Source organism: Octopus bimaculoides, chromosome 17, assembly GCF_001194135.2.
Source record: "Octopus bimaculoides isolate UCB-OBI-ISO-001 chromosome 17, ASM119413v2, whole genome shotgun sequence".
Lineage (NCBI taxonomy): Eukaryota > Metazoa > Mollusca > Cephalopoda > Octopoda > Octopodidae > Octopus > Octopus bimaculoides.
In genome coordinates this window covers 46,185,895-46,210,712 of record NC_068997.1, presented here as the reverse complement: position 1 = coordinate 46,210,712, position 24,818 = coordinate 46,185,895, and the positions used below count along the sequence as shown (strand labels likewise).

The 24,818-nt window shown below is 39.3% G+C and overlaps 2 protein-coding genes across 2 annotated transcripts in view; one reads left to right on the top strand and one right to left on the bottom strand.

The window, feature by feature from the left end:
- LOC106882101 (uncharacterized) overlaps positions 1–21,119 on the bottom strand; it is a 27,618-nt gene extending 6,499 nt beyond the window's left edge. The window contains exons 1-11 of the mRNA XM_052973933.1: positions 20,985–21,119; positions 17,223–17,321; positions 16,314–16,423; positions 16,036–16,124; positions 14,810–15,303; positions 13,273–13,402; positions 11,974–12,079; positions 11,101–11,205; positions 9,784–9,897; positions 8,529–8,706; positions 7,024–7,477 (exon numbers count right to left, since the gene is read on the bottom strand). Coding sequence (XP_052829893.1) covers positions 7,381–7,477; positions 8,529–8,706; positions 9,784–9,897; positions 11,101–11,205; positions 11,974–12,079; positions 13,273–13,402; positions 14,810–15,303; positions 16,036–16,124; positions 16,314–16,423; positions 17,223–17,321; positions 20,985–21,001 — 1,539 coding nt within the window. The 5' untranslated portion in view covers positions 21,002–21,119 and the 3' untranslated portion in view covers positions 7,024–7,380. The remainder of the gene's footprint in view (positions 1–7,023; positions 7,478–8,528; positions 8,707–9,783; positions 9,898–11,100; positions 11,206–11,973; positions 12,080–13,272; positions 13,403–14,809; positions 15,304–16,035; positions 16,125–16,313; positions 16,424–17,222; positions 17,322–20,984) is intronic.
- LOC106882099 (uncharacterized) lies at positions 2,698–3,264 on the top strand. Its single transcript, XM_014932656.1, has one exon. The coding sequence runs from the start codon at positions 2,698–2,700 to the stop codon at positions 3,262–3,264; it is 567 nt and encodes a 188-aa protein (XP_014788142.1).
- Positions 21,120–24,818: the final 3,699 nt, after the last annotated feature.

The following is a 24,818-nucleotide window of genomic DNA, read 5'->3' as shown; positions in this document are numbered from 1 at the left end:
CTGCCAATGCACAAGTGATTCTGGCATCTACAAAAGAGTCGGCCACTGTCGATGAACTGGCCGAGATAGCGGATCAAATCGCTGAGGCAGCCAACCCCTTCTCGACAATGGCGCCAATATCTTCCACCAATCCTTTTGCTGCTTCTTCGGATTCTTCGGAACTGCTGGAACTACGTGTACTCCTGGCTCAACAGGCAGCACAGATTCAGACACTCTCGGTGCAATTGCATGGGCTGACATGTCGCAGCCGCTCACCGCACAAGGGCAACCAACCCCGATGCTTTCATAGAAGATGTTCGAGGAGCCCTAGCGTCAACTGGCGGTTTCCTCGGTTTTGCTATTTCCACAGGAAATACGGCAAAAACACACTTTCCTGCAGGCCACCCTGTTCCTTCCACAGTCATACTCCCGCTGGCCCGGAAAATGACCAAGCCAGGTTTTAGGGGTGACGGTCGCTCCTGGCGCAGGTAAACAGAGTCGCCTTTTCTTCATAATGGATTGTACTACAGGTACCCGTTTTCTTGTGGACACTGGGGCTGAAGTTAGCATCATCCCCGTCTCACTAACCTCGGGACACAAAAAACAAACGCTGGCCTTTCTTCAGGCTGTTAATCAATCACCCATCCAGACTTTTGGTGAGCAATCCCTCACGTTAAATTTAGGCCTTTGTCGCGCTTTCCAGTGGATTTTCGTCATAGTAAACTTACCCACTCCTGCCTCCTGGTCGACGTGAAGAAACGTAGATTTGTCGATACAACAACTGACCTCACTGTACGTGGTATAACCGCACGTATGTCCACAGTAGGTCCAGTCATGTTACGTACAGAGACCAGCCGATACGAAGCGCTCCTCCGTAAATATCCGGACATCACCCGACCACTGTTCAAACACAAGGATATCAAGCACAGGATTACGCACCATATCGAAACCACCGGCCCACCTGTTGCCTCACGACCGCGAAGACTGCCTCCAGACCGCCTGTGGGTCGCTAAACAAGAATTTCAGCATATGTTAGATCTGGGGATCATTCGACCATCCAGCAGCAGTTGGTCCAGTCTGCTACATTTGGTACCTAAGAAAGAGACGAACGGCTGGCATCCATGCAGAGACTTCAGAGCCCTCAACAAACCTACAGTGGCCGATACTTATCCGATTCCATACTTGCAGGATTTTTCTCGTTCACTGAACGGAGCACAGATTTTTTCTAAAATCGACCTAGTGCGGGCCTACAACCAGATACTCGTTGAACCTGCAGATGTTCCAAAAACGGCAATTGCCACACCCTTCGGGCTATTCGAGTGTTTGCAGATGCCCTTCGGTCTCCATCACACAGCGCAGACATTCCAGCGTTTTATGGATACCGTAACTTAGGGGCTTACCATTCGTGTATGCGAACATCGACAATATATCGGTAGCAAGCAAATCCGAAGCCGAACATGAAAAGCATTTAGATCAAGTATTCCAGTGGTTGGCTGACTACAGCATCTTAATCAAGACCAGTAAATGTATTTTTGGTGTCTCATCTCTGCCTTTCCTCGGCCATATCGTTGACAGGGACCAATTCTACACCTGATTATAAACAAGAGAGACACCAAAACAGTATAGTCAGCAAACACGTAAATTGAACATCGGCTTCCTCCGTGGCAGAATCCAAATACCTTATATCTGGTGACCCTCGACTTCAACCAAATATCTTATATCTGTTGACCCTGTTAAGAAAAATGGGTTTGGGTTTTGTGATGGACAGCCACATTTACCTATAACTTTACAGCAAACAAAACTTTAATTCTATTTATAAAAAAATATTTTTAAAAAAGCACCTGTTTATACATGCATCAGACCAATCAAGACCCAGCATCATCTTCTGGCGATCTGGCGCTTCCCCAAGCTGCTATTTCATTAAGAGTGCCACCATTTTGGTCATTTGACCCCACCCTCTGGTTTGCTCACATCGAAGCACAGTTTGCCTCCAACCACGTAACCACAGATACGGCGAAATTAATTCATTTAATCGACGCTCTGTCGCCAGAAATTATGATGGAAGTGAGGGAATTCGTCATGGCCCCACCAGGTTCTGTGTCTTATGAACCTTCCAAATCGGAGCTGATAAAAAGGACAAGCGAGTCGGAGCAATGGCGATTGCACCAACTCTTGATTTCCGAGGAATTGGGGGACAAAACCCCATCACAATTATTACGCCGGATGCGACAGTTGCTCGGAGACAACAACCTCCCAGATCGCATCCTGAAACAGATTTTCGTTAAGCGATTGCCTGCTAACACGCAAGTCATTTTGGCATTGACGAAGGAATCTACCACCATAGAGGAACTTGCAGAAATGGCCGATAGAATTACTGAGTCGACAAACCCCTTTGCTACCGTTACACCAGTAGCATCTTCGACCAACCCTTTCACCAACCTTCCGAAATCCTCTGAGATGTTGGAACTACGCGCGTTAATAGTGCAACAGCCTGCACAGATCCAGACACTTGCAGCACAGTTGCAGGAGTTAATAGTGCATGACCGTTCGTCTCGTGACCACAGTCCATACCGGCATTTTATTAGACGCCACTCGCTGTTCCGGATTATGCTTCTACCACACGAAATTCGGAAAGCACGCACGTTCATGCAAGCCACCCTGCTCATACAAAATCAACATCCCTCATAATTCGGGAAACGACCAAGCCAGGACATAAGGATGACGAACGTACCTGGCCGAGTCAACAAAAGTCGTCTGTTGTATATTCACGACCGTACTTCACGTACCCGTTTTCTCATGGATACCGGAGCCGAGAGTAGCATCCTCCCCGTTTCACTAACCTCAGGCCACAGGAAACAGACGCCAACTTTTCTCCAAGCAGTTAACCAGTCTCCCATTCAGACTTTTGGCAAACAGTCCTTGACTCTGAATTTAGGTGTTCGACGAGTATTTCAGTGGATTTTCGTTGTTGCCAAATTACCAACACCAATAATAGCAGCCGACTTTCTACACCACTTTGGTCTTTTGGTCGATGTTAAACGACGCAGACTTGTAGATAGCACCACCAATCTAACTGTGCACAGCATTACCGCACGAATACCCACAGTCGGATCAATCGTTCTATCTCCCCACACTGGACGTTACTTGGATGTTCTTCGCCAGTCTCCGGATATCACAAGACCGGTATTTAGAAACACCGAGATTAAACATGGCATCATGCATCATATCAAGATCACAGGCCCACCAGTAGCATTGCGACCGAGAAGACTGCCCCCAGACCGCTAGCGCATAGCAAAGCAGGAATTTCAGCACATGCTAGATCTAGGGATCATTCAACCGTTGAACAGCAGTTGGTCCAGCCCCCTTCATTTAGTTCCTAAGAAGGAAACAAACAGTTGGCGTCCATGCTGAGATTACAGAGCTCTCAACAAAGCTACAGTGGTTGACACTTATCCCGTACCATACTTGCAGGACTTTTCTGCTTCGCTGAACGGAACACGGATTTTCTCCAAAATAGATTTAATTCGGGCCTACAATAAATACCCGTTGAACCGGCCGATGTCCCCAAAACCACAATTGCCACTCCTTTTGGTGCATATCAATCCTTGCGAATGCCGTTTGGATTACGAAATAGGGCACAAACATTTCAGCGTTTCATCGACACTGTCATAAGATGCTAGTTCATCCCAAACATGATGCTCCACTCGCATTACTGGTCGATGCCTCTCAGATTGGAATCGGCGGCATCCTGCAACAGTTTGTAGATGGAATTTGGCAACCACTATCTTTCTTCTCCAAGTGACTACAGCCCGCAGAAGTTAAATACAGCACTTTCGGACAAGAACTACTCGCTGCATACCTTTCTGTTAAACATTTTCGCCATATGCTTGAGGGGACTGCCTTCAGCATCTACACAGATCACAAACCACTGGTTTATGCTTTTAAAACGAAGAATGACTGACATTCTCCGAGACAAATCTGTCACCTTGATTTTATCTCTCAATATTCAACTGATATTCGGTACATTAAAGGTTCCGATAACACGGCCGCAGACACCTTGTCCCGCGCCCATCTTAATGCACTGCATACTTCGGAACCGATTGAGTTACAGCAGATCGCAGCGGACCAAGAGGACGACGAAGAACTTAATAAGTTACGAAATTCATCGTCCCTCAAATTCCAACTCTGCCCACTATCTTCTTCAACCGGTCAAATATGGTGTGATGTTTCCACAGGACACGAGAACCCATATGTCCCTGAACAACACAGACGGATATTCAACATGAATGACAGTCGTAGTCGAAGAACAAAAACACACACTACTGAATGACCAATGCACACACAGACACAAAACGTCCAGTTCTACCCTATCACATCAACACAGTATTTATCCTGTTAATTTCTTTGCCAGCTTGAAACAGTTGGTAATGTGATGTAGTGAAATTTTTGGTGTATACAACAAGTAAATGCAAGAGTCGTTTAAATAAATTATTTTGAACTATAACCCAATGTTTTCCCATTGTTTTACTCTGAAGTTGTCCACATGCCTATTTCATCTGCTACCGCAATATCTTTTGCTACACCTTTTCCACTACAGCCTGAAGCCATTCCCTTTGCAGACATCTCCGCTGAATCAGTCTGTCACGCTTTGGTATATCAGGCTGGATAGCTATCCTTCTGGATTGTTATAAAAGCAAGGAAATCCCAAGAAAAATTTAGTTTAGTCACCAGTCGGTGACGACTCAACAGTTCAGTCACCAGTCGGTGATGACTCAACCAGTTTAGTCACTAGTCGGTGACGACTCAGTGACAACACAGTCTGGCTGACCAGCTAGAACCTTGGCCAGAGGGAGAAATGAAGTTTACTGGCAGCCACTGTGAGACAACGTCCCACACTATACAACTTTGACTAGCTCATTCCCTTTTCTCGCTAACATTACCCTATCTTTATCTGTTTAATACCACAAAATCGTGTACACACATATACAGGCCGAAATCGACTTTCTTTACCTTGCATGCTTTACGAACTGTGTTATACTGTTACTCTAACCTACCCGTCATGGTATGGCATTTATTAACATAACGGTAAATAAATATTTCTTTACAACTTCGATCACTGTTCATCGTTCATCTTACAACCTGTTACAATCGGTAACTACACAAAATTATCATCACAACCACAAAAACATTATCGTACAATTGGTGAACCTGAACAAGAGAATTACTGCAATAGCAACCAATCAATTTATCGTTACAATTGGTAACCTTCCTACAAAAACCGTTACAAGTGGTGACCCCATAAAAAAACAGAATCACTGCCTTCTGAAGCTGAATTACCAACAACTTGGTGACCCCGTAAAAAAAGAACCGCTGCCTTCAGAAACTGCATTACCAACAGTCACAACTGTCGACCCAGAGCGAAAGAATTACTACCTTCTGCATTTTTGCTGACTTCGAACGAAATAACAACAGTCGCTAAACCAAAGGGAAAATTAATGACAACCTTCGTCACCACCAACATGCACCCTCCATCGACCTGCTACAAAAAGCTCTACACTGCGATGCACATCACAACAATGCAATATAGCCGACGCACAACGAATGCCGCTGATAAATGCATCAATTCGACAGCTACATGCCCAGAAACTAACTGGAAGAAAATACGGAAGCCCGCACATGCAACCTTTTCGACACACACACACACACTTTGCATCTCGTCCTGGCATACAGGCCCTGCATTGTATATGATCTTTTTTGCACGTGCATAAGACTCTCACATAGACTTTCAACAACTCTTTTTCTTTGCATGCACTTCTTTTCACTTTCAGCAGTAGATTTTTCACAAAGGACGCTATTTTCAGCTAAGTTTGTTATTTTTGCTTACTGTATTGCTCTGTTTGTACTGCACACTTATTTGTTGAAGAGTTACATATTCCGCAATGTACACATTCTGTGATGCACAAATTCTGCGACGACTCATTTCACTAAAGCTGCTAAATTCATGTGCATATCTTTTTTTGAATGTTCTAAGTTATTATTCATAAACCGTTACATATATATAAAAACTCTTAAAAGTAGACAATCCAGCCCTGATAAAGGCCAAAAAATGTTTGAAAGATGTCAGTGCTTTGATATGGAATGTAAGGAGAGGAATGTCATGGAATGGTTGTAGCCATATGCCTTAAGGAAGAGGAAGCTAAGAAAAGAGCCACAAATACATACTTTTAGGAAGAATTCATACAAATACAGTAGCAGAGAGAACTTCCTTGAATTCAAACTTGGAATGTTGTAAGTTTAAAAGTCAAAACTGTTGGTGACTAATATGATTATATTTGATAATGTTGACCTGAGATAATTACTATTAGTGAACAATGAGCTTGGAGCCTGGTGCAGCCATCCGGTTCGCCAGTCCTCAGTCAAATCGTCTAACCCATGCTAGCATGGAAAGCGGACGTCAAACAATGTTGATGATGATTACAATATTTGATAATGTCAAGTGGAATTAATTTTGACTATATCCCTGGACTCTATTATAATACCAACCAACATATTTGATAGCCAATCTTTGATGCCAGTTTTTGACAGACAAAAAGAAAAACTTAATTTTCACATGTAAAGGTTTTATGGAATGTTCTAGAATTTTTTTAGTCAGCTTATAGAAACCCCAGCATTCAGCTCTCTATAGAGATTATTCTTGTTGTAGCCAAAAGCTGTGTCCTACATTTATGCAAGATTTTTCACTTCTCATCTTTTGATAATTTCATTATTTCTTAAGTCACATACATGAAAATACATCAAATTTGTACATTATGTGGTACTTTTAAGCGCTTAAGGGTTTTCTTCCCAGAACAAAGATCGAAAGGAAGAAGTGCCTTCATTGCCAACACCTCAAACACAACAGCAAAATCCAAAGCAACAAATACAGAAGCATCATCATCACCACTACCAAGACCAACAGGCCCTGATACAAAACCCATACCAAAAAAAAACCTCTCAGCACTCCCCACAGTCAAAATACCAACATAAATACAGAGGAATGCTCACCTTACCTTCCACTGCTATTGATGGAGATCTCCCTGGATAGGGATTTTCCATTGTTAAGGTAAAATCACACACATCTTCCTGTTCACAGAAAGCTGCATGTTCTCCTATTAACAGCAGGTTAAATATGTGTGACCCTTCCCACCAAGACGAAACCACACTTAAGTGATAGAATTCATGAAAAGTCAGTCAATTGTGCTATCATTTTATGAAAAGCCATAATCAAGTCTTCTACCCTGAAGTTTTCTTCTTCAGTTCCATCAGATGTGAGTAAAAGTTGACTTACTCCAAAGGGCTTTCCTCCCAATTTTGGATATAAATTCATTGCTCTTCCACATGGCAATTGATAGGTAACAACTGTTAACTAGTGGAACCTCTGGGTTTAAGTAATGTGGGAAACTGCTCTCCATTGTGCCACAAAATACCTTGAAGTATTCGGAAGATAATCATTCTGTCACTAAAAGAAGAAAAAAAAACAGAAAAAATAAATAAAATAATTTCTGTCTTCAGCACAAAGTCATATAAAGAACAAGATACTTTTGGCAATTAACATATAATAAAAACAGATGGCGATAGTCTGCACCATCAAAAATTTATTCAGTAAAACTGATTAGGTTGGATGTTTGTAAATCATGCAGAGAAGAGATCTCTAATGCTTCAGGGCTGCTCTTTTCCTTGGAAGGAAAGGTTTTAAATCACTATCCTATCCCAAGACATTAGCTCTCTCTCTTTCTTGCAGCAGAAAAACTAATCAAAACTCATAAACTTCAATACAGTAAATAGATTTAACACATCAGTGTATTACTGCTATTTCTCTTATCTTTGCCAGGGCTCTACAGAGATGAAAGTTCTACCAAATTATCTTTCCTCCACCACCACCACCATCCATCCCACCCTTTTTCATACACTGCTCCTGCCCCCCTCTCTCTCTCTCTCTTCCCACATCCACTCCTGCAACTTGCTCAACAGTATGTCATCTCTCTTTCATACACCTGTTTACTGTATCATTTTCTATTTTGCTGCTCTAGACTATCAGATAATCCCCACTCATTCCTACCCACTAATGTACCCTGACGGTTTACTCTAACAATTCATTACCAATTATATCACTTTTCAGCCTCCCCCACCCAAACGCTCACATATAAAACACAAGTAGTCATGTAGTTCTTCAGCAAGAAACCTATTCTGTTCCAGCCCATTTCTCTCGCACTTCACCCTTCTCTATTCTTTATTAACCTAGCATGAAATTCTTCCACCCTACTCAAGGTCCAGTCTTGCAAGCTGCATAGAAACCTCGTGGTTAACATGGAAATATTATAAGAAAACTCAAACATGCAATCTTCTCATTCATGCAAATACATAACCATATAAATATTGGGTCATCTGATAAATAATGTGGTTTTTTTATACTTCTTTTATTTTGAAACAAAGATACATAACAAAGACCAAAATAATCTCTCAATGACAAAATGAGGTTAATTAAAATACTAAGAAACGAAACTCGTTACCTTCTTGGTATGTCAGATGATGTCAGGAGAGACATCAAGCTATTAGCAAACAACTCCAAAAGATGAGCGGACAATATTTTTAGCTGTAGCTGATGGCTCAGTTGCCAATACTTGTTCAGTTCTGTGACGCTTGAATAGCAGAGATCCAGAGACAGTTTCTTCCAATTTTCTTCAGATGCTATGATAAATATAAACAATAATAACAGTTTCAAATTTTGGCACATGCTTGGCAATTTTAGGAGAGAGAGAACTGAAAAACATCAACCCCACAGCTCAACTGACATTTATTTTATCAAACCCCAAAAGATGAAAAAGTCAGCTTTGGCAATATTTGAACACAGAATGTAAAGAGTCAGAAGAAATACTGCTAAGCATTTAGTCCAGTACACTAATGATTCTGCCAGCTAATTGCCTAAATAATAATAATTCTTTCCAAATTTGACACAAAGCAAAAAACAGTATGTAAGTGGCACCATGAAATGGGGTTACTTTGAACAGAATATAATATTTTGTTTCCTCTTTATATCACAGCTCAAGGTCGCACAGTAACGCAATTTAAAAACAATTTTCCTTCAGCTGAATGGGTTAATTCATTTTTAAACCGAAACAAGTCCTAATTAGTATCACACCTGTACCAAAATATCAAAAGATCCAGAGCATTTTTAAGTGCTACAGAAGTATCCTCATACTTCCAGCACTTAGAAGCGACTCTTACAGTTGATGGAAAAACTTACCCCTCCAAATAACATATTCAACTTTTGAACAGAAGTAAAAAAAAAAACATTACTGTTCAAAGTAACCCCAAATCAGACAATTAAATATAAAAAATTAATCAAATATTGACTGCAATTTATTTTTATTTCATATATCAGTTTATTTATTTAGTCCCCCAAATATAGTCGAATTTAGTTAAGATTGAAAATAAAAAGGTGATGAAATTATTGCAGTAAGAAGTCTAAAACTGTTCAAAGCAAGCCCTTGTTTCACAATACTTCCATTATCAACTTCCAAAAAGATGAAAGATAAAGTCAATCTCAGCCGAATTTGAACTTGAAACCTAAAGAGCAGGAAGAAATGCCACTAATAATAATAATAATCTTCTCTGCTATGAGCACAAGGCCTGAAATTTTGTGAGGATAGGGTTAGTCGATCACTCAGCTGGTATTTACTTTTATTGACCCTGAAAGGGGTCAATAAAGAAGGATGAAGGAGGAGGAGAGGGAGGAAGAAAGCAAAATAAGTAAAAGTGACTCACATTGGTAAAGATAAGGTGGAAGCCAAACCTCAAAAGGAATTTCTGATTTGGAAATAAATGATTTGTGTTGCATCTTGGCACATATATTACCTTGAGCTTGCTGAGAATACTGAGCTGTTGGTTGGAAAATAGATTGATGAATGAATGAATGGCTCACATTTAAATGAGTGGTAGTAAGATGGGAATTTCAACAGTAAAGATTATTGATTCAACAAAAAAGCTCATACAAGTGAATCATTGGAAAGTGCATGTTGACCAGAGATAATTACTTTTAGTAATTAATATTACAATATTTGATAATGTCAAGGGATAGCAGTATTAGCTGCTACAAGGGTTAAAAAAAATGCTCTAAAGAAAGGCATCTACATAATTGATGGACAAGTTTATGAAAGTTACTCAGAGCTATAGTCCAACTGATTAAGAAGAGAATCGGCTTAGTGAAGTTGCAGTTGAGTTTTGTGGAAGTACTATCATTGCCCTCTTGCTAATGAGATAATGACAGAAGTTATTAGCAATGAGTAAGCTCCTATAACCAGCATTCACTATGGGGAAAGTATATAATAGAGTTTTGTACACTGTAGTCTGGTGGTTGCTTAGAAAACTAGATGAATTGCTGGTAGCAAAACATAGGCATTAAAGGTAGAGGGTGTAAAAGGCTTGAAAGAAATGAAGTGAGGACATCATGCTAGATGTGTAATGCTATTTTCATCATTATTTAACCCATGCTGGAATGGGATGGATGGCATGACAGGAACCTGCAAGGCCAGAGGCCACACCAGATTCCATAGTCTGTTTTAGCTTAGTTTCTACAGCTGGATGCCCTTCCTAACACCACCTACTTTACAGAGTGTACTGGGTGCTTTTTATGTGGCGTCTTGGTTTTAGGGTATCATGTTGGTTCAGGATGTCAGGTTTTAGGATATCATATACAAAACAGTAAGAGAAAAACTGGATACAAGAGGAATCAGATGTAGTGTGCAAGAGCGAAAAACATCTTGCTATAAACATGTGAAAGAAGGACAGTTGAATAAAGAAACATGAAGAGATTCAAGTGAAGGAACCTGCAAAAAAAGGAAGACATAGGCAAAAGTGGTGAAAGCTGGTCACAGATTGTTGGACCTCATAAAGGAGATAGTAAGTGGAGAGACTGCATTGAAGATTCAGCAAACTCATGCAGGCATGAAAAGAAAATGTATGTGATAAGGAGGTAGAGGTGATGATGATGATGACAATGACAACACAACTGTGTTCACTTGTAAATTATGTGAATAATAAAAGTACAGGAAGAAAAAAAAAAAGGAAATTTCTGATCTTTACCTTCTTCGAGAAGTTTTTCTGTCTGTTGATTAAGCTCCAGTGTTTTCACAATTATGTGTTTAATATACACCTTCATGCGCAAAATATCTTTAGGACTAGAGATATCTGAAAGAAGAACATAACAGATTAGAGATGCATCAGCTGGAAGAATGAGTAAATCATAATTTTGTAAAATAATATATTTATTCCTTTATTGCCCACAGGGGCGGGGGGCTAAACATAGAGGGGACAAACAAGGACAGACAAAGGGAATAAGTTGATTACATCGACCCCAGTGCGTAACTAGTACTAACTTAATTGACCCAGAAAGGATGAAAGGCAAAGTCGACCTTGGCAGAATTTGAACTCAGAATGTAGTGGCAGACGAAATACCGCAAAGCATTTCACCTAGCGTGCTAACATTTCTGCCAGCTCGCCACTCTACTAAAATAATATATTGGGTTATCCCATAAATAATGCCTGTGTAAATATATATATATATATGTAAATTCATCATCATTTAACGTCTGCCTTCCGTGCTGGCATGAGTAGGACAGTATGTATGTAGACATATATACTTATGATGGTTGAGGGTTTCCTGAGTGGAGGGGGCTGTTGAGTTCCAAATGTCTTCTACTATAGCCTTGGGCTGACCAAAGCCTTGTTTTCTTATAAACATAAATCTGTCCTCAAATATATATATATATATATATATATATATATATGTGTGTGTGTGTGTGTGTGTATGTGCATGTATGTATATATATACACACACATAAAAGAGAACAAGAGAGAGAGAGAGAAAGGTGGAAAGGAATGTATTCTAAACATTAAATAAGCTGTTATACACTGAGCTGTCTGCTGGTAATTGAAGAAATAGTAAATAGAACATACTGGAAACACAAACATGGTCCAGAGTCTGCAGTAGTTTATTGAGGTCATCATACTGTTTTGAAAGTAACTGAACTTGAAGCTTGCCACATGGGAAAGAGGACTCCATCTGCAATGAAAGAAATCAGGAACAATACTGTACAACTTCAGTGATGATCAACTGACAGATAAACAATTGAAAAAATAGTGTACCTAGGTATAAAACAGATATAAAAGGTATTAAAAAATGTTTCTCCAACAAAATCCTTCCTACTTCTTCATCCGTTAACGTCCGTTTTCCATGCTGGCATGGGTTGGACAGTTTGACAAGAGCTGCACCAGGTTCCAGCCTGATTTGGCTTGGTTTCTACAGCTGTATGCCCTTCCTAATGCCAACCACTTTACAGTAGGTGCTAAGTGCTTTTAACATGGCACCAACACGAAGACGTGCCACTGGCACAGACTTCTGGATAAAAAAAAAAATTCAATGGAAAACAATCCTTTCTACTATAAGCACAAGGCCTGATATTTGGGAGGTGCTAGCCAATTACATTGACCCCTTAGTTCATCGACCCCAAAAGATGAAAGGCAAAGTTGACCAAAGTGGAATTTGAACTCAGAACATATAGACAGATGTGTTGGAATTTCACTGCCTAAAGGGTTAAAAATTAAACATCACAGTATTAAAAGCGATGTTTTCAACATTTCTCACATAGGCACAAGCAGGTTTGTGTGGTTCAAAAGCCCACTTAACTACAATGTGGTTTCTAGTTCATTTCCACTGCAGAGCACCTTGGGTAAGTGTTTTTGTGAATGAATTTCGTAGATGGAAACTGTGTGAAGGCCCATCATTTTATATATATAAATATATATATATATATATATATCAACAGGAAATTGGTAATTTTTTTATATTATTTATTCACCATTACACGTGTTTTATTTGGTAATAGGAGTTACAAAGTTTTACATGTTAAATAGACATATAAGGTGTGTGTGTGCGCACATGTCACACACATCCCCATCGCTTGACAACTGGTGTTGGTTTGTTTATATCCCCATAATTCAGTGGTTCAGCAAAAGAGACTGATAGAAGCACAAGACTAAACAAAAAGCATTAAGTACTAGGGGGAATTTGTTCAACTAAAACCCTTCGAGGTGATGCTCCAGCATAGCCACAAAGTCCAATGAATGAAACAAGGTAAAAGATAACCCCCTACCTCACTCCTCTTCTGTTCTATAAAGTTTCTGTCCAAATAAAATCTTTCATAGACAAAAAAAAAAAGGGACAAAAAAATATAAAAAATAAAAATAAACAATTACCTCCGTTTCCAGAAGAGTGCAGAAGGAATCAGCAGGAGAGGAATTCTGTGACAGCTTCCGAATATTCTGCCTTAAAGAATATTTTTGTTTCCAAAGGGATTTGATATTTGTCGGGACTGTAAAACAGGACCTGTGGACACAAGAGCGCAGTAAAACAGCTGACAACAATACAAAATATTTTGTATCTGTTATAAGGGGATTGAATTGGTAGAAATATTGGGTTAGAGTATTCTGGGTAAGACTTTAACCTTTTTGCATTCAGATTTCTTTGTCAAATATATTGCTTATTTATTCACACATTGTCTTGTAACTTCAAGATTTCAACTGGTGGGCTTATACATTTTTAGAGTGACATCGTATGGTGCGTATAAGAGGTTAGGTTTGGTCAGTTTTAACATAAAGCAGATAGACTATTTTGGTCAGATATGGCTGGATTAAATACTAAAGGGTTAAACTGCATCCAGTAATGGGGTCTTGGTACAGGGATTCCAAGGTTTTGAGGGATGTGGAGCTATCTCTTAGCCACTATTGTTCCTAGGTCTATTCTGACCTGGAGTAGTAGCACCTGTTAGGATCCTAACTATGGGTTAATTAGAATATGTATCACCTGTTTCAAACCCAGGCTACGTCTGCTCTGATAATTGCCAGTGATTTGGTCAGTGAATGCTGTGATGGTCAGCAATCAACAGCAAGATGAGCCGTTATACAGTGTGTATGTATGCATGTGACTGGGGACCATAAGTGAATCTGTATTCCCACTGAAATCCTGAACATGAATTCTATACCTCGACAATGAATGCACAGCTATGGCATCTGTTCTGTCCGATGCACTTGTTCGGCCAGTGGAGCAGTTGACAAATTTGCAAGCTGGATTTTTAGGCTGCAGGTTAAAGCATTACTTTGCTTACTGGAACATTAGGGTTGACCGTCAGATATGGATCAGCATTTGTGAGGAACGTGGCGAATCCTATGCTCGGACCCAGCTCAACCCACACTAGGTGAATGCCCCCACAAGTACAAGTAAGTAGTAGAGTGTCCCAAACACACACACACACAGGGTGGACATGAAGTAACTACTTCCTTCCCCAACAAGTCCGAGAGTATAATGGGTGCTTTCACATACCACTGGCACGAAGGCCAGTCAGGTGGTACTGGCATCAGCCACGTTCAAATGGTGCTTTTTACATGTCACCTGCACAGAAGCCAGTCTGGCGGCCCTGGCAATGATCACACTCGAATGGTGCTTTTAACGTTCCATTGACACGAGTGCCAACCAAGCGGCACTGTCATCGGCCAGACACACACATATTAGGGCTGAGATTACCTTCTGTTGTAGCACAATATTAAAAGATCTTGTCCATAGTTTCAGATGACAAAAATATCTTAGTAAAATATAGTGGTTTAGTGTACATCAAAGTAGATGCACTGCACCAAAAGACATTCAAACTCTATCAATATATTGCATTGCCTATTTCCACTGTTACAACAATGATTAAATATCAAATATCATAAAAAATAAATATCTAATATGTGTTACCTGACTGTGGGATGGTCATCATCACCTCTGCTTGTTTGATCTTTTGAAGAAACCGTGACCTGTTCTTTGGAACAAGGAATCAAATCAGTCTGAGAATTTTGACAATTTTTTTCAGATTTATCTAAGATCTTTGTTGAATGGTCTTTCTCAATCTTTTTAGACTTGCTACCTTTCTTCACCAATGCCTTTGACACTGAAGAGGGTTTCGTGTTTAATACTTGTTTTTCTTTCACCACTATTTGGGGATTCTTTCTGGAAGCCGCCTTTTGTGGAATTCTATGAGACACTGGTTTGGCTTTTGGAATATTCACTCCTTTGAGAACTCGAATCAAAGCAGCTTCAGAGATTACTCCAATATCTGAATTCTTCGGGCTGTCTTCAGTATTGGAATCGACTTTTGTCGTATCAGTCAGTATCTTTTCTGAGTCAAGAATTTGTTTCCATTCTTTAGAAAGAGATTCATTGTCTTTTATGCTTTGAGAAATTGGTTTATGCTAGAAACGAGAAGGAAAAATTATGTAACCACTAAGAACAGTCTTGGTTCTATACTGTTGTTTGTTTGTCACTGTTTACATATATTCCTGTTTGTCCTGATGTGTGTGTGTGTGTGCACTTCCATGTGCTTGTACCTGTTTGCGTGAATTTGCACCTATGTATCTAAGTCTGTGTCAATTTGCACCTGTGTGCATGTATCTGAATGTGTACATGCATGCCTGGTTACACTTATGTGTCTGTGCCTGTTTGCACTTTTCTGTGTGTGTGTATGAGTGTGAATTTACATCTGTGTATCTGAGATAGTGCCAACTTGCACTTGTGTGCATGTATTTGAATCTGTGTGCACATGCCTGAGTACACTTATGTGTGCTTCTTTGCATGTGTAGGTGTGTGTAAGTATTTTGTGCCTATGATGTCAGATTAGTGGTGTTTTCTGTAAGACTGCAAAGGCAAACAAAACAGGCCACAGATATATAAATGAATGCAAACATCAAATCAGATATACATATAGATCATTCATTTTTAGGAGACATTCGGAAAGAAGGTACATGCATGTTATATGTACCCTGTTTCAATGACTTTTACAGCTTGCAAATTAAAATACAATTTCTAGCTGACAGATGTTTTAGGAATCATCACAAGTCTCTGATGCTGGAACTCAATATACCACTAAAACAGACCAAATATCTATCTTCTGACCACTTCAAAAGCTCACTCTCTTCTTTACCAACCTTTTTCCATGTTATATCAGCCTTCTTCAGCACCTGGTCAATTAGCTCAATTTCAGCCAACTGTTCTTTAGTCAAAGAACAGACATCAGCTACAATGAAAAATAAAAAAAGAGACATTTTTAAAAATCTGTTCAATGCCAACCATACATAAATTTGGGTAAATTTGATTTCTAGAGAATCAAGAATCATGACATTTTGAACAAAGCTCATCACTGAAGAGTAAGCATGGTAATGATAATAAAATAATACAAAACAATAACAAAATAAAAATATCTTACCTTGGTCAGGGAGTGCTAAAGCATTGTTTGTTTGGTTTTTATCCATAACATTTTTATCAGCAGTAGTTTCATATCTCTTCACCTCATATTCTCCTTCATGGCTTAGATACCTGCCGTTTATAGTAAACAGAGACGTGTACAGTGTGTGACGTAACAATATGTAGTGATGTCAGTATTTGACCACCTACAATTATACAATTGCATGCGAGAAAGATGGGTCACCATCTTGTATGTAAAACAAGGAAAATAAGAACATGTGAGACTTTCATTAGTCATAACATTTATTACTGAATGTTTTTCCTCACAGACCTGTTTTATCAGAGTAGACCTGGAGGGAGACAACAATGATAAATACAAGTGCAGACAGCTGTGTGGTAAGAAGCTTGCTTCCCAACCACATAGCTTCAGGTTCAGTCTCAGTGCGTGGCAGCATGGAAAAATGTCTTTTAGTGTAGGCACCAGGCCAACCAAAACCTTGTGAGTAGATTTAGCAGATGGAAACTGATAGAAGCCTGTCGTGTGTGTGTGTGTGTGTGTGTTACTGTCTCCTTGCTTTGACTTCATGTGATAGTTGAAATGAGTGCCACATCATGCAGGTGTTGTTTCCAATCTTCCCTGAAAATATGACTGACCATGTGGAGATATGACCATGCTTGAAAATAAGGAAGTCTGGCAACAGAGTGGTCATCTGGCTGTAGAAAATCCACTTTAACAAACTTCGTCTGGCACGGAAGAGTGGATGTGAAACAATTATGATGATGTTTCTACATAGACAGATGTAGGGAGGAGGCTTAGATCTCTTATGCAGACAATGCTGTGAAAAAAATTAGTACAGTAAAGCAAGTGAGGATATCACTCCTCTTACAGAATAACTGGTGGCCTAATACGAAACAAAACTGCCAAACTTACGGTTTCTTAAATAATTTCTTGTTTTCAACAGACCTATTCTCCAATTCTTCTTTTTTACCTTCAACATACTGTAAAATGTATTCAAGAACTGAAGTCAATCTGCGGACGAAAAAAATGTTGGTTTGTTCATTATATTGGGTTGGCAAGTAAGTAATTTGTTTTTGTAGCAAATAGAGTTACAATTTTTTTTTTTAATGATTCTTGTCATTGTTATGACTTTTTCCTTCTGACATTTGAGAGCCATTACTTTTAGCTTACTTTACAAGTAAATTGCATGTAATTTTGCTTACAGCTGTTAGTTCAGTGTCAATTTTAATATGGAGTGCAAAAACAAACAATTTCACCATATTTTGCTTTTTATTTCTGTAAAAGCAAGAAAGCTGCTGAAGGCTCACAAAGAGATGTGTGAAGTTTATAATGTTGATTGCTTAACAGAACGCACGTGTCAGAAATGATTTTAAAAATTCCATTCTTGAGATTTTTCTCTCGAAGATGACCAATGTTCTGGTCGACCTACTGAAGTTGATGATGACCAAATCAAAGCCATAATTAAATCTGATTGCCATATAACTGTGCAAGATATTGCAAAGAAGTTAAATGTATCACACACAAAATTTGAAAATCACTTATCAATAGTTTATTCTAGGTTGGTGCAGAGCCGTTTCGTTCCCGGTTGAACAGGCATGCCGCTAGAATACCAAGGAAGCTTTGACCACACGTCGGTATTGAGCTGACAGATACGTGTTGTTGCCACCGCTGCTAGAGAGAAAAGAGATCGGACGCTATTGCTTTCTCTCCTTTTGTTGCATTGCGCATGCGTGTTCGGGTACTTCCGCTGACGGCAAGTCCCTTGCACATGCGCAATGGCACTTCCCAAGATGGCGGCCACACGCGCCACTACAGACTTATTATAAGCCACCAATGTATGGAAGAATATTGTGAAGAGATTTCAATAAGAGAAACATTAAAATCAGTAGCAGACCACTTATGATCAAAGCAATCAAGACATTAAAATCAGCAGCAATAATTCCAATAATAAAACCTAAGAGATTGACAGGTGAGCTAGACCTGAATACGAAACACAATCAATGGCCATAATGAAGCGCATAATTGATCTTTTGCCGAGTACTTCAACCAGATTCAAAACTGCAGTGCGTTCTTCGAGGAATTATCTAGACCATCTTCTTTTTCAGGAACAGAGACGCCTTCATCTTACTTAGTCAATTTCAGGTTTGCACAAGGACATCCTTCTGATTCGCCAACGCTATTCTTTGCGTATACAATCGTCGTTGTCCTATATTTTCGTGTTGACATCAAAAGGGAAGATGAGTCGACAAGAGTCTCTGTGTGGATCCTGAATCTGCTAGAAATGGCAGCCAAAACCATCCTACCGTTCTGTAAAGGAAGGGATACCCTACCGTACACAATACCCGAGAGGACGGGACACTTATGGGATACCCTACGATACACAACACCCGAGAGGATGGGATAGTTATATGGTTGGAATGTTTTGATCAAAAGTCTGTTTAAGGCTGACCTAGAGCTAACACAAACTATTTGAGTATCGTGAGGATAACAGTGTGGCGGGAGGTAAAAGTTGAGTTTACACAACCTGAAAAAAGGCGGCTGGTTCAAACTTTGAAATGGCGGAATTCTGCCTTAAGCATGCCATATTACCCCACATAACTTTTTTGCTTTTCAGAATTTTCAGGAAATTTTTGCGAATTTGTATTCTACACGTGGGAATTTTCAGTTTTGCGAGTTTTTTTTTTTTTTGTGAAATCATAACTTGAAACACAGTCCGAATATTTTGCATTAAATCCCAGCAATAAATGTTATTAAAGAAAGGAAAACTGCACCGGATAAATTATTACGAACGTTTTCCTCCCTAATTCTTTGTATTTTAAATACAGTTTTATTCTTTAGCCCTTCGGGTACGTAGAATATTCTCTTTGTAAAGATTACCTCAATGTTGACTTCCTTGCAATAAAAAATAAAAACGTTTCGCTTCCATTACCGCCTCTGATTTTGGTACTCTGATATTACAAAACTTAAAGCCCCTTTTGTTTCGTTAATTTAAAAAACAAAACTTTAAAAATCTACCAAAATTGCGAAGAGGTAAAAAAAACTTGTCTTACTTAGCAATGTGTTTCGTTATATCTGTTGGAGAGACATAATCAGCCGTTGCCATATATTCATTAATAGTAGTTGCTACGAAGAGATGTGTGCTTATTCACAGGGTGTATCGACGTTAGAAGTGTTGTTACAGAACAGCATTTCAAAATAAATATGAATATATTATTACACAGAGGAATTAATCTTAAATCAGTGTCGATGAATAAACAGCACTAGAGCGCTGACATGCTGTAATAGTAATGTGACATCGCACTCGAGTGGTCACTAGCAACCAAATTAACAAAGGGGAAATAATTAGGTAGTTACAACGGTAACTAATTGAAAAGCAAACTTGAGAATGGGAAAGGAAAGAAACAGAGATAAAATTGCCACTTAAAGTAGAATTAAAAAATAGCCTTTAAAATAAATTACTTTAGTCAATTACAACAATACAAACAAGAAATTAATCGGCGAATTACTTAGAGAGAAGTTCAATTATAAAAAAAAAAGCAGAGTTTTACAATGAATGCACCATCTAAAAAACAACTAACAAACAAGACCACCAATATAATCCATAATGGTCATCCTAGCTGGAAGGATGGATATGCCATAGGAGTAGTTTATACTTATTTGGGTCACTTGTTGTCCAGCTGAACTTTCCGTGACACAGCCATCACTTTTTGACAGGACAAAGAAATTTCTTTCGCGCCTGTTCGGTCAGTGGTGGATTGTGCGAGCAGGAATTTTTAGATTCGGTTTCGAATCTCAGCCCAGAAAATAAACTGTAGTTTCCACATTACCCCACTTCCAGTGAGAAAACCAGAGATCGAACGATACAGATACGTGTGAAATTGAAAATGCATGATTTGGTGTGTAATGCACAAAATGTATATCCAGTCATTTACAAACAAATGAATACATGCCAAAAACGTGAAGTGAAAAAAATGTAAAGCAAAAAATCAACGTTCAGAGTTGGTGTGTGAATTATATGCTAGGTGATGCATAGCCTAAGTAGAAACATAGATGTAATATGCTGGCGCGTTGAAAGAGATATGCAATTCTATTGATTACGCGACCCACTGGAGGTCTAATAGAGGTAAGTTGTCTTTCAATAGCGCGGAAAGTGTGCTAAGTAATAGCACACATGAAAATATGAGTGGTGTAAGTATGCAGGTGTGATACATAGAACAAAACGTTTTTAAAACAAAGCAAAATATAATTTTACATAGAAATGAAAATGTTCATCCAAAAAGTTCGGGTACTACTAAAGCACTAAAGCAGCGCGGACCCGAACGCGTAGTCGCGCTAGCTAGTCTTGAGTGGTCGATCCTAACCCTAACCCTAACCCTAACCCTATCCCTAACCCGCGTGTGCAAATGAATACGTGTTTAGGGTTAGGGTTAGGATCGACCACTCACGACTAGCTAGCGCGGACGCGCGACTGCGCGTTCGGGTCCGCGCTGCTTTAGTAGTACCAAAGTTCGTTGGTTAAATGTTCAATCAGTAGAACAATGTTGATAGTCTCTTGGGTTATGTGAAGGGTAATTGTTCATAACCATGAAAAAGTTCTCTTTATTTTTTTAGAAAAAACTCGTTGATATGGACATTTCAATTGAAATGATGGGTAGCTGAAGAATTTGTACTTACCCGAAAGACTTGAACATATCTTGCGGGCAATCGAACTGTTCTTCCCGATTTGGTGTGCCGGCGTTGTGCAGAATCTTAGGTGTTTGCGAGGGCTGAAGCTGACGTTGTTGAGTCGGTTTGGGGAATGGTGGGAACTGATAGTAAATCCTGTTCCACGAATGCTTTTTTTTTTTTTTTTTTTTTTTTTTTTTTTTTTTTTTTGTTTTTTAGCGATCAACAGTGCCAGTATTTCGGTTTCCGCTAATATCAAGAACGAAATACTTTGGTTCTTTGTGGGTTACTTTGTAGGGCCCGGAATATGGTGGCCAAAGTCGATAAGATATTCCATCATTTCTGACGAAAACATCCGTCCAAGTATTGATGTCCTTTGGACATGTGAAGTGACGTTCTGTTGTCTGGGGCCTGCAGGGGACAAATGCAACATGGATGTCCGTAATCGATGAACACATTTTGCTAGGTCTGGAAACTCTTGTGGTGAAAGAGGGTCGATCATCTGCCCATGTAAGACGAGTGCCGTGCCATAGACCAGTTCAGCCGGAATATGTCCAACTCCCTCCTTAACTGTGTATCCGGTACCAAGGGAGATGAGTGGAAGATATTCCAATCAGTTGGAGCAGTCTGGATATGTTTTGATAGCCGCCTGAAGTTGGCGGTGAAAGCTTTCGAACATGCCATTTGCTGCTGAGTGGTACGCTGTTGTGCGGGTGTGTTTACAGCCGAGAAGACGAGTGAGCTCGGTGAAGTGGTGGGAATCAAACTGAAGCTAGGATGGATATACCATAGGAATAGTTTGTACTTATCTGGGTCACTTGTTGTCCAGCTGAACTTTCTGTGACACAGCCAGGTCGGAGGTCGAGTGGCAACTCATCCATCACTTTTTGACAGGACAAAAAAATTTCTTTCGCGCTTGTTCGGCCAGTGGTGGATCGTGAGAGCGTAAATTCTTAGATACGGTTTCGAATCTCAGCCCAGAAAATAAAATGTAGTTTCCACAAACCATTATTCTATAGGTTTTGCCTGCGTTGGGCAGCAAGGACTGAATTAGTCTTCACCTGAGGAAGGTTCCACTTGCGATTTCTCGTCAATCTCAGGAGTTGCTTTCAGCTATCATGTCTATCTCATTGGTGGCTTTCTTTAGTTGTTTGTGTTGCAGACCAGTCTTCTGCAGTAAATAGCGCACTAAAGGAAACGGAAATCTACGAGAGCCAACTTCGACATGTTGATACCTCAAGTACAGAAATAAAATCTTTTGAAATTGTAGCGTAGACTCGGGTGAAATTCCTCACTCATTTATTATATATATGTACATTCAAACGTTGCATGGAACAGCTATCCTTTGGCCGCTATTTGGATCCTGTTGTGGCTACTACCCTGATTGGTTGGTATTGGCACAATTTGTCTCTTACTCAGTCGAGCCAGCTTGCTGTGTATAACCAGTCGGAGGCTCTAAATAGGATCGCGGGGGACAGCCTGTTTTAGCCTACAGCTCCTTATAAAAACTCAGCTTTTCCTCATTCCAAAGTCTTTGGTTCCAGACCTTTTAAGGTCTAGCCACTGACCACAAAGACACAGCCAGTTCCAGCGACACTACTGACTTACCAACTTTGTCACCAGGATATTCAACAGCATTGTGGTAACCTCTTTCTTCGTTGGCACCATCATGTCCTTAACGTTGTCCACATCATCTCTCTTCGAACACAGCTCAGCAAGCAATTCACCCAGGTTCCAACAGTTCATTGTTCGTAAATCATTTCACTACGGATCAACAGCGAATATACACCCTGCATGAACTCCTGTATCAAGTGACCCAGGCAGCAGTATCATAGTCACGACTTCTTGATACAGTATTTCAACTACCGGGTTCTAATGACTACGAACTGGTATTATTATCTTTCTTGTGTCTATGAACTTCTCACTTCGATGGCTGTAGACGTTTTTCACTATCAGCTTCATTGCCGTCCTTATATGTTCTTAACACACGCGCATACATCTATGCTTACACAAACACATACGTTTCATTCTCATGACGGCCTGTCTATTACTCTGTATACATGACGCACACTGTTGGAGTTGATCGAATAACTTACACTTTTCGTTTGAGAAACTTTGGAGATGAGTTCCAACTGGATCTGGTCAAGGAGACAAAAATGACCACAGTTAAAATGTAATATTTTCGTATTTTAATAGTAAGGGAAGTAACTCCCGACCAGTCTGTGTGGTAGCATTCACGTTTCACCATTAACATGATAAAACGTTAATTTTTTTATTTGAGTTATAAATTTGAAAGCTGAGACAACAGAGAACAGTTCCAACAAGATGAAATCTCTCAGCGGTTAGTCTCTGATATCTAAGTGGCTAAAAAGAGTCAATAGAAGGGCACCCAAGAGACAAGACGTAGATGCGGCCCAGCCTCCTTAAAGTGTAAAAGAAGTGAAGGGTCAAAAACTTCACTCGGGTTTCTTCTCAAAAGACCTACTGTTTAGCTCTCGAGTTTCTTAGTACGAATATTATAATTTATTCGATCAATTTCTAGTGCATCTCAAACTTGCGTTTTCGAATTTCCGATTTGTTTATTGATTTTCCACAAAAAATTATCATTGAGGATTTTTTTGTTGTTGTTGTTTTCGTATTTGACCATGCGTTTCCTATGACTTTATTCATTAAAACTCATTACAGCTTCTCACAACTTTCGTAATTACTATCAAACAGCTTTCACATCAAGCAGAAAATGCACATCTTCCAAATCCTGTTTTCTGATTGGCTAAAAATGATCACACTTTGAAACATCTGTAACATTTTACTAAACTTTTTTTCTGGATTAAATGAATCTGTAAATCAGGTCCAGCAAGTATACCAAATTATGAAAATTTTCACTTAATTTCAATTTTAAAATTTCCAAATCTGTGACAGAAATTGAAAAGATACTAGCCCCAGACTGACCAACGCCTTAAAACTGTGGAAGCCTTTCTGATATCTATATAAGTGTGTGTTTGTTTCTCAACCACCGCTAGACAACCATTTATCATTTGTTTGCACTTCTGTAATTTTTTGGTTCAGCAAGAATCACGATACAATAAGTGCTAGAATTTTTTTAAAATAAGTACTGGGGATTGATTTGTTTAACTAGGCTGGCCAACCTGAGGTTTGCTTCATACTTTCTTGAAATGGATTTATTTAAACAAACATTTAAAAAATTTTTATCAAAAATTAAAGTTTGTAATGAAAAGTAAAAAAGAACGATACTATTGTTTTTGCAACGATAATATTTCATGTTGAATCAACGATCATTCATTCATTATTGTAATAATAGCATGAGAAAGCAAAATGCTTTCAATTCTGTCAGTATACAAGCAGCCATCAAAAAACTTCCTCTGATTAAAGTGGCCCACTATGTAATTCAAGTTGGCCAGGCCTGAACTAAACCCTTCAAATCCTCTGCCAATAATTGCACATGGAACTGTCATTGTGTGCAAGGTTCTGTGGTAGCACATAGCAAAAAAGCCAGGTCGTGATACCTATGAGCAAGGCAACAGCAATTCTGGATGAGGCCATCACAAGAGGAATCTGTTTGAATGAATGAACTTTTTGTGAAAATTAAGTTGATAAAAAGACATCGAAATCAGACTGATACAAAAATAAACATTTTGACTGTTCTACCTGAAGCTTCAGGGAAAACAAGCAGGGACATGTTAAGACAGAGAGAGAGAGAGAGAAAGAATGAGAAAGAGGAAAGATGAGTGATATAGAGCAAAACCAGAGAAGATAAAGAAAAAATATAGAATAAACGAAAGTCATGAGGAATACATAGAGAATAAATAAAAGTGACAAATATAA

Bases quoted from the DNA above. Each gene is read 5' to 3' on its own strand.
- LOC106882099 (XM_014932656.1), top strand. From the start codon at position 2,698: ATGACGAACGTACCTGGCCGAGTCAACAAAAGTCGTCTGTTGTATATT.